Source organism: Varanus komodoensis, unplaced genomic scaffold (genome assembly GCF_004798865.1).
Source record: "Varanus komodoensis strain SLA01 unplaced genomic scaffold, ASM479886v1 scaffold89, whole genome shotgun sequence".
Taxonomy (NCBI): Eukaryota; Metazoa; Chordata; class Lepidosauria; order Squamata; family Varanidae; genus Varanus; species Varanus komodoensis.
Window position 1 is genome coordinate 1,172,526 of NW_025336587.1, and position 10,706 is coordinate 1,183,231.

Genomic DNA, 10,706 nt, shown 5'->3' on the forward strand with positions numbered 1-10,706 from the left:
ATCTGTCACTACCTCCATTTTTTCCCCATCTATTTGCCAGAAAGTGAAGAGGAACTAAAGAGCCTCTTGATGCGGGTAAAAGAGGAGTGCAAAAGTTGGCTTGAAACTCAGCATTAAGAAAACTAAGATCATGGCATCCGGTCCTCTCACTTCCTGGCAAATAGATGGGGAAAAAATGGAGGTAGTGACAATTTTATTTTCCTAGGCTCCAAGATCACTGAAGACAGGGACTGCAGCCAAGAAATTAAAAGACATTTACTCCTTGGCAGGAAAGCTATGGCAAATCTAGACAACATATTAAAAAGCAGAGACATCACCCTGCCAACAAGTGTGTACAGTCAAGGCTATGGTTTTCTCAGTTGCAATGTATGGCTGTGAAAGCTGGATCATAAGGAAGGCTGAGCGCCAAAGGATTGAGGCCTTTGAATTTTGGCGCTCGAGGAGACTCCTGAGAGTCCCTTGGACTGCGAGATCAGACCAGTCAGTCCTAGAAGAGTTCAATCCTGACTGCTCTTTAGAAGGCCAGATACTGAAGATGAAACTCAAATACTTTGGCCACCTAATGAGAAGAAAGGATTCACTGGAGAAGAGCCTACTGCTGGGAACAATTGAAGGCAAAAGAAGAAGGGGATGGCAGAGAATAAGGTGGCTGGATGGAGTCACTGAAGCAGTTGGTGTGAGCTTAAGTGGACTCCAGGTGATGGAGGACAGGAAGTCCTAGAGGAATGTTGTCCACGGGGTCACGATGGGTCGGACACGACTTCGCAACTAACAACAACAAAGCATTTCCAAACTGTCACCAACAGAACAAGAACAAAACCCTACTTTTCTTCTTCACCACAGACAACAATTTCAGCATTACTCAGCATCTACATTAAGGAACAGATTGGTTAGTTACAAAAGTCGCCAGTAGCTGAGGTCTACTTTGTAAAACAATGTGCCTCTTCAGCACATCACTGTTCACTTCACCTGTTTCTACCTATCCAGTTGACCTCACAAAGTCCCTTGTACATGCTGGAGCAAACACAGAGCCAGCACCCGCCCCCTCTGGTTAAAGTCTCTGTTTTCTCAACTGTTATGTCAAATACATTTCCTTCTTTCAGAAAGCACGCAAAATTCCAGTGGGGAGGACACAAGACATAGGGAAAAATACGGCTGGGGAGAAAGAACAAGAGATGGGATTGGTACCTGTTTGCCCCTGTAGAAAAGCCTCTGTCTATCAGGTGCCACCTGGAATACTTCATATATCTTCTGCCTGAGATCTTCCACCTTGGTGAGCTTGGAAAGAGAATCCACTCGATGCGTTTCCTTCCCATCCATGGTGCGCACTTGGATCCACATTGTGGCAATAGTTCTGTCAAAGGAGAATTAGAGTCAACAGATTTACAAACATAGAAAGAAAGCTAGGGCAAAGCAGGAGTAGATGTATCACCCCACACTATGGTCTCTTCACATTGTCTCCCATATTCCCACTGAAAAGCTGAAATGGTGCAATGCATGAATTGTATTTTTAAAACAACCCTCTTGTTTCTCCAACATAAGTCTTGAGAGGCTCAAGAGAAAGCATGTCCTGGTAACGTCTACCAAGGTCCTACAAACACCCCCTCTTTTCCTGTCAGTCACTCCCCCTAATCCAGGGTCCCAATTCCAGAAACTCTGACCAAACCCAAAAAACTTCCCATACCAGTTGGACAGTTCAAACTATCACCTTCCTTATCTGTGCCAACAGCCACCCACTCCATTAACCCTGACCACCACTCCATTTTTGTGCAGTACTTTTTTTCCTCCAACTTATCACCTGTCTGGATACCCCCTTTGTAAGAACACTCAGCACACCCAAATCACTCCCTTCCCAACATTTGAACAATTGTTTAAGTTACTTCAGGCCCGATTTTTTTTCCCATTTCTCTGTTGGATTCAGTTACTGTGCTCACTTATTTTGACTGCAAACCATGTTTTAAAAAAAATAATAGAGCACCCAATAAGCAGATAGATCAAGGCTAGTTCATTGTATTAACTTAATGATAGAAGCTTTCCACCATTCACAGAGCCTTTCCTTATTTCCCCCCTCCTTTCTGTGCACTATTTTTACTTTTTTTACTATTCACCCCCCACAGATCTCCCTTCAAGCTCCCCCTTATATGTGCTTCTCTGGTCACCCCGCCATATTCTTATCTTAAGTCCCCAAGGGTACCTGTCTATCCGAACCCTCTGCACATTTATTTTCAATATCCCAAGACACAGAGCTTTCCAGGCAGTGCACCCCAATAAACGGAGATCTTCAGGTTGTGTCCCCTCTATGCAGAGTACTCCAGATTGCACCCCCTCATAAGCAATGCTCTCTGGCTAGCATCCCCATAAACAAAGGACTCTCTGCTTTGCTCCCCAAAGCTTTCTAGACTGCATTCCCCAATAAGTAGAGATCTCTAGCATCAAATATTCCAGACTCTCTGAATTGCAACTGAAAACACAAGGCTCTCCAGACTGTGACCCTAAGGCACTGGGACCTCTAGGTTGTGCCTCCCCAGTAGGCATGCTTCCAATTGCATCCTCCATACAGTTTTACATATTCTGCCGCAAAACACTGTTATCTGGATTGCACCCCAATACGCCAGGTGCTCTGAACTGCACCCACAGAAACGAAGGACTGCATTCCAACACCTACAAGCCTCTGGGTTGCGCCCCCAAATACGCTCTCCAAGCGGTAACACAGGCATCTCTGTGTGGATCCCGCCAGTAGGTCAGAGCTCTCTGCACTGCGTCCCCAGCAGACACAGCCGTGGGGCAGCGCCCCCGCCCTACCCATCCCATTTAGAAACCCCTTTACCACAGAAACGCGCCATAAGCGAAGCCCCCCTGCCTTAACGGCCACCTTTCCCGGGAGGGGGTCTCCTCCCTACCCGCGCAGCCCACCCCAACGGGTCCTTCCACCCCACCTCCGGAGAGCCTCGGATCCCCTCAGAGCCGGTAGGCGCGCGAACGCCGCAGCGTGACCGCTCAAAGCAACCGCGCCGCCTCCGCCTCCCGCGATTTTCTCCCCCAGGTCCACCTCCTTTCCTGTTCCTCCTTCCCTATTGGCCGTTTCCCGAGATCGGTCAAGCGCTCATTGGCCACCTCCGCTCCGCCCAACCCTCCCGCCTCAGTTCCCGCGACAGCAAGGTTGTATGCCCAACTCCACCTGAGGAAAAGTTTCTCCTCGCGGATTTCAGGGCGCGCGCCACAAAATTGAAAAGAAAACGCCCTGCCGCCGGGATTGGGGCGCGGAGCTCTCGCGAGACTACGCGAAATCCAAGGGGCGGGGCAGAAATGGGAGAAGGAAGGGAAGGTTTGGGTTTTTGGTTTTTTTTGTCTTTTTTTTTTAAATGATTATTTAAAGCAACAGCCTCCGAATAAAGGATCTTTTTCATTTTAAACACAAACGAAAGAACCGTTGCGGCAGTTTTTGCAACACAAAGACATAAAATCACAAGATTACAGCTGCAAGAGTTAACACTACTAATTGCCTTTTCCAAAATCATATTTCTGTGCATTTAATACTTACGTGAGCCAACCTGTGCATTTTTAGATGTAGGCAGAAGTCCTAGAACTACGCTTAGGGGGTGCATGCTGTGACATGTACGATTTCTTTTTCCATAGGCAGGATTGCAGCCTAGATCACTTTTAACTATTTGTGTTAAGATACATTGTCGAACCACGGTTAAAAGTGCTTCAAGCCCAATTGATTTGAATAATGAGTAATTCGTTTTAAATAGCTGCTTCCATACCTCACAGAAAAATGGCAGCTTGGACTAGAGTCCTGTATGAGCTTTTCTTGGGACCAAGGGTCCAAGTTATGTATGCTTAAAAAGGAAAACATCCCACAATAGGCTGACAGGTCCAGGCTGGGAGTTGCAGAATTTTTCCTATGGAAATATGCATAGGAAATACATGGATTTGTCATACATGGACTTAAGATCCCAGCACTGTACAGGCCAAAACACCAGCTTACTGCAGCTAAAATGTTGTGATCCTATGCATGCTAAGACAGAAAAGAACATTAAAATGCGAAGTATTCCCATTCTGGCTAAGGGAATGCTGAGAGATTCAGAAAGAACAGTTCAATGGCTGCACAGTATTTTCTCCTAAAATTTATTCCTGAGCAAGCACACAGGATTCTGTTAGTCCAATCAATTCCAATTCTATTTATCTTCTAGTACCATCGTATTTTGAGCACAGGAAAGCAGGACAACCTGGAGAGGACCTGGGGGAAGTCACAGAAGACCAAAAAGGAGATGGATGGAGATGCTTAACTTTGGTCAGTGTGCCCCCAGATCAAGCCAAACAGGAAGGGACCTTCCCCAAAACCTTCTTCCAGCACACTCACTCAGAAATAATCCCCCATGAGACCTTTGCTGCAGGCTGTATGAAAAGGAGATGAGAGGGGAGACAGCCAAGCTTTGCATTCACCTCTTCTCTTCCTACCCCATTTTCCTTTTGCATCACTGTTGGTCTCATTCCACAATGCTGGGACCACTAAAACGGGGCCCCAGGACTTGGTCCTTGCTAGTTCTCCTGCCTCTCGCTCTGGCCCAGGCAACAGCAGTGGAGAGAAGCCAGGGATGCCAAGCAAACAAAAGGGGGCCATGAGGAGGAGGCAGAGCTGCTCATGACCAAGGTGACGGGAAAGTGAGCTCACTAAGGGAAGGGGCCCATGCAGGATGCTTTCTCCAAGGAAATGTTGGCCCACTGTAGCCACTGCTGGCTGTAAGCAGATCCGAGGCAAATGGAAACCTAAACAAGCTAGCTAAAGGTCTCCTCGTGCTCCATGCAGCCATCCATCCAGGAAAGCACACCCAAGATACAGCCAGGGGGTGCAAACCTCAACATGCTTCCTTGGGTGGAAATGCTTAGCGATGCCACCCAGCTATTAATTGCCTGGCTTGGAAACAGTTCCATAGACGAAACCACCCCATGCCACAGGGGGGAGCCCACAGCCCTCTGGAGAGGGATACATTCTATCCAGGCAGAAAACATCCTTTTTCCAGCTCCTGAAGTTATCACCTAGTGTGTAGGTAATGTTACACCTGGTGTAGAGAGGAGAGGCAGGAAATAGGCATTCTGGAAAGGCGCAGAGAAGCCAAAAGATGCAGGTACTCATGTTCCTGTACAGCCTGGGAATAAACAAAGCTATGACCCCATCCTGACTAGAAAGAGCGGAGCAATTATTTTACTGAAACACGAGATTTGTACATCTGTGGAAGGAGGCTAGTGTGAAGTATGATCCTCACTTGGCAGCATAAAAGGGGTGGATTAGAAGCTGAAGTGCAATGAACTGCGAGCTGCCTCCCAGTTAAATTCATATCAAATAAGCACCACGGCTCTTCTGAAAAGCAGCAACTGGTGACAACGTTAACGATTGTTAAATCAGCAGTGAAAGCCAGTATGGTGGGCCTGGAAAACCTGGGTTCTAGTTCTCACTTGACCATGCAGCTCACCAGGTGACTCTGGCCTCACAGCTCACAGCCTAACCTACCTCACAGGGTTGTTGTGAGGATTAACTGGAGAAACATTTAAGCCACTTTGAGTTCCTTGCGAGAGGAAGGTCAGGCACACATGTAGTAACAGCACCCTCTGGAATGGCCAGGAAGACAGCAAATGTCCAGGATCCAACCTGGTTCCAGAGCTGAGCCCAAATCTCACAAGAAGAGCTAGCAAATACAGAAATTCTCTCTCCCCCAAGGGGTTTAACATCTTGCCACCTATGGCCCTTCCTCTGAAAATACCTCTATGATCCCTGCCCCTCCAGAAAAACTCCCGCATTATTAAGTGTGCATATACACTGCGACAAGTGGTGGTGGGGAATCCTTCAAACACAGTGGATGGGCTGCACTCCCTCACCCGGTCACCAGAACTCAGAGACCACCTTGACAGTATCACAATAGCACACCCATCTTCTCCTCCTAGAAGGTGCGGCACAGGTAGGAGGCCACCTTACCCCTCCTGCAGAACCCTGACATAAGCTTTAAGCCTGACCATCATGGACTACAACTCCCAGCATCCACCAGACCAGTTGGGAAAGGTTGGTGCATGCTATACTGCTGCCCACTGTATAGCACAATGCAAAGAGTATTTTTATCCTACAAAGACCCTGGTGCAGAGCAAACTACGCTGGGTCTAAATAACGGGCATTGTTTATTGTGGGTGGGGCAACTCGGAACATTCCTAAGCGCAGCCCCATGCGCCTGGGATCAGGGCCTCAAGGCTAGTACTAGCCTGAGAAACCTGCAGCGCAGAAAGTGCAGAAAGCCATGCAGAATCCGTTCGGATCACATTCAGCTTTAAGTCTGACATGGCAGTGCTGTGTTGGGTTGTGGGTAAATTGCATTTCTTGTTAGAGCCATTGACTCAAAATGCAGCAGATCATCAAGGAAAGGTAAGAAAGATACAGGTTAGCACTCCAGCCATTTTGGACTTCAGTTGCCAGCATCCCCACTCACAGACCATGCAGGCAGAAGCCCCCGGGTGCTGAAGACCAAAGCCGCTGGAGAACCACCTTCCACTTGCCCCTGCATTAAAGGATAAAACAAAACCTAACATCACTGACAAAACATAGTTATTTCCACTAGTCCTCATGGATACCCTCTAAAAGAAACTGGATTGAGGGGGTTTTTAGTACCCCAAGTCAACTGAAAAGCATCTCTTCAATGCTAGAAAATTGGCTTTAAAAATAAGGAAGTGGTTGAAAGAAGCGGCCACCCTCTACTGGCATTGGCAGAAAACTGCCAGACTCTTAATTTGTTCTTTTGACATCAGCTGCGACAAAAAAGCCCGCCAAGAGCCGCCCCTCCCCATTTTCTAGGGGGAATTTTGGCTGCAGCCCCTTTCTGGATTTTTGTAGCAAAAACTGCTTCTGGACAAGCAAATCTACCTTCCTAGAGCAGTGCTTGCTGGACAAATCTTACCACATGTTTTCAGGTTTTAGCGGAGACCAAAACCAATCCAGCCTGGAATTTGGGGGGTGGAGGGTGGCCGTGCCTCGTGTGCTGGGTCAGAAAACTGGAAACCAGCCATGGGTGAAATCTGGAGACAGCTACAGGGTTGGCACTTCTTGATGGTCTGGACTTGTTGTGAAGACGAGTTTCCCGCCACCAATCGCTCCCAGGGCAGATGGTGCAAAGACAAAAAAAAACTGGCGGGAAGCGCCTCTTCCTTTAATCTCCCCAGGGCGGCAGTGATCTCCGCACCACGCAGATGCACAGGAAGGAAAGCTACACTGGAAGCCCACTTCTGCATAAATTCAACAATTAAAGGCAAGTTTGGGGGGCAACACCAAATTTCCCTGGCCGTTGCGAGCACGGCACTGAAAGGGGCAGGACAAGTCTCTGAATAAACCTACAGTTAGAGAGGATTGGAGGAGCCATCTTCATCATGACCCCTGCAGTTCTGTTGCACTACAGCTCCCATCATTCCTCACCAGCCTGGGAATGATGGGAACTGTAGTGCAACACATCTGGAGTGCTGAGTCAGAGAAGGCTGGGTTAGAAAGATTCATGTTTTGAATTGTTGTGTTTTGAATTGAGCCATGATGGTTTCAGCTATAATTGTAACAATTATTTTCACTCTTCAATGACATTTTCATTAATATTCAGTGGCAATTATTATTAAACATGGAAGAGAAGCACCTCAGCTGCCTTGAGCTGTGATTGTTGTGAAGACAACCCGCCTTTTCTTCACTGGCTGTCTGGTTCCTGGGTATGCGAAGCAAACAAAAGGGGGACGGGCTGCCAAAAGGGCCCCAATTTGTGAGGTTGGCTGTCCCAGAAGCAAGGCGTATTCATCATGCTGTATCCTCACCGGAGAGCCCCGCAAAATTTAATGGAGCAATGGCATCAGATGCAGCCTTAGGTCTGATCAAACCTGTACTTGGCCCTTCTCTTACAGACGAAGTATGCTTCTAGTTCTCATGGTTCCAAAAATCAAATTCAGGACATTTACAAAGGGTGCTTTCAGCATTTCAGGATGGGAAAAGTAGCACACAAATAATGAGAAACCATTGAAAGGTGACTGGGGGAAAATGGTGAGGAGCCCAGGAAAGGAGGGGCTGGACCTATCATAGCCCCAGGAGGTGGGAATTTGGCCCCTGATCCTTAGGTTGCCTCACCATGATCCACCACTTCAGGGTTTCCTTTCCTACAAATTGAGGATCCAGGGACCAAATCCAGGGCCTTTTGCATTTCAAGTTTATGCAATCTATCCCTGAGCTAATATTCTTTGGTTAGACATCCCATGTATGTTTAGGCAGAAAAAAAGGCCTACAATTCCCAGCATGCCCCAGGCATCCAATGGCAAAAGACACAGCACTGAAGGAAAAGGGGATGAAGAGGGTAAGACAGGATGTGATGTTCAGCAGAGCTCCCCTCACCATCTTGTTGCTGTGACAGTTGATGGAGCCGCCCAAGACAGGGCCTAAACCTGACTTCATAACCTCACAAAATAAAGTCATGTTCCATGGGTTCAGTACAAATTAATGAACTCCCACTGAGCCTTATTCCAATTTATATCCCACTTTTTCACCCCCGCAAGGAACCCAAGCTTACATAAGCCTTGTCCTGCTGCCGTCATAGCCTCACAACAACCCTGTCAGGTAGGCAAGGCGGAGGGTCTGTGACTAGTCCCAAATCAGCTACTGGGCCTTACTGCCTGAGTACTAGGACTGTCTTGTTTAAAAAGCAAACCTTGCTTTTTAAGGCTGCCCAACTGTTTCCCTTATGCTCCTGAAGCTGCATCTTTCTGCCATAGCCAGAGGAGAAAATAAAGGAAGAGACCCCAGGTTGACTTTAAAGACTTTTAGCCAGCTTTAACCTTTCTTAGGATCAAGCTTTGTAATGATGCCTGTCTAGCCACTCTGCTCCAGAAGTAAACTCCATCGAAGCCAAGTAGATTTCCTTCTGAGTAAACAAAGCAGATCCACCCACTCCATTCTATAGGGCTTACTTGTAAGTAAATGAACACCTTTAGAAATATCAATTTCCACTGTGTGACTGTTGTATTAAAGATCTTACTTCTTTTTAAAAAAATATCTTTGCTGTTGGCCACTTGTACCCACTTACTTACCTGGTAGTAAAACCGACTGAACTCAATGGGGCCTACTTCCGAGTAGACACGCACAGGACTTGTACACTTCAACTGCACGAAGAAATAGACAGTTGACCTGTCTATTCGCAGTTGCAACCCCCAAACGCCTTGCAGCAAATCCCATTGAATTCAATGGGGCCTATGTCTGGGTGAAGGTGCGGTTTTCTTCTCCCTTACGGGGCAGGAAGTCCTATTCAACTCGATGAGCTAACTTCCGAGTAAATGTGCATTGAATGGCGCAAACAAACAACACATTTAAAATTTGCAACCTGAAAAACAGAAGCTGAACGAAATCACAGGAAACTGCAAATAATGGTAATACTTTTTTCTCCGGGGGGACTTCCCCCCAGACCTAACATGGCCCCCACCATCCAAATACTGCGGCCATAAGCGCGCGAGCACCCCTTGGCAGGGGGGAAATCGCATTATATCCCATGGGGTTTACATCCGAGTAAAATCATCAATAAAAGTCTTATCGACAGGATTTCTGGAGGAAGGGAATACTGCAAAATACTCACCTTGAAAAAACCAACCTTTTTCCCCCTCTCTCTCTCTGGCCCCCCCAGATCACTTGCAAATCCGAGGGCGAAGAAGGCGCGCCTTTCCCAAAATAAAAAAAAAAAAAATAAAGTGCAAAATGAAATTGCACTTAAATCGGTGCCAGATGCTTCTGGAGACTCAAATGTGGCGATCGGAAAAAAATATGTATTTCTATAGTATTACTTTTCAAAAGAGAAGCACTTAAGCTCCAAGCGCAGCCGCGCCAAAACCAACTTCTTTTTATCTTGCGCCGCCCGGCTTTGGAGTTTGGCGGGGAAAATCGCGGCGTAGCGCCCGGAGACTCCTGATTGGCCAGCGGTGGCGGGAATTGAGCAGAGGGGCGTGGCCACCGCGCCGTCCCCCTCGTCCCCGGTTCTTTCCTCCGCTCGCTGAGTTGTGCGCAATGAGGAATGGCGTCTTGCTGAGCTGTATGAAGAGAGCAGTCCTGACTTAGGCGTAGCTTCCCCGATAATCTCCATGCCCCTTCTGTACTGGTTTGGCGCCTTACTGCCTTGAGGGCCCTTGCAATTTACTGCATGGAACAGGGGAAGGAAAAATACTCTGTCTGTTCTCAGAGGCACTCCTGCCTGCCCGTCTTCCGGGACTGGCTTCGGGGGTTTCTGCTTAATGCAACTACCCCAACCTGGTGCCTTCCCGATGTGTTAGCAAGAAAATGACCTTTGTGGTCCAGGTTCTTCTTCACACTGCGGACAACGGCCTGGCCACAGGAGCACATGACCAGGCCAGTGTGGCAGCACCTTCCTGTTACGCTCCTCACATTGGAGGAAGCTCATAGCCATGAGGACTAATGGCCATGGATAGATTTCTCCACCATAAATTTGTCCACTCCCTCCAAATTGGCAGCTGCCACTGCACTGCATGGAAAGGAATTCCGCAGGTTATTGCTGCACGTGTGATGCAAATAGCCCCTTCCTTTTATCCACCTGAATCTCGCACCTCTGGGTGCTAGCTCAGTACTGCTGGAACTGGCCATCCTTACTCCCTGTACTCAGACACCAGTGTCGCTATTGAATGGCCTACAAGTAGGTGAG

The 10,706-nt window shown here is 47.7% G+C and overlaps 1 protein-coding gene across 1 annotated transcript in view; it reads right to left on the reverse strand.

The window, feature by feature from the left end:
* UHRF1 (ubiquitin like with PHD and ring finger domains 1) overlaps positions 1–9,658 on the reverse strand; it is a 30,828-nt gene extending 21,170 nt beyond the window's left edge. Inside the window, exons 1-2 of the mRNA XM_044417553.1 lie at positions 9,633–9,658; positions 1,189–1,354 (exon numbers count right to left, since the gene is read on the reverse strand). Coding sequence (XP_044273488.1) covers positions 1,189–1,341 — 153 coding nt within the window. The 5' untranslated portion in view covers positions 1,342–1,354; positions 9,633–9,658. The remainder of the gene's footprint in view (positions 1–1,188; positions 1,355–9,632) is intronic.
* Between the last annotated feature and the right edge of the window lie 1,048 nt (positions 9,659–10,706).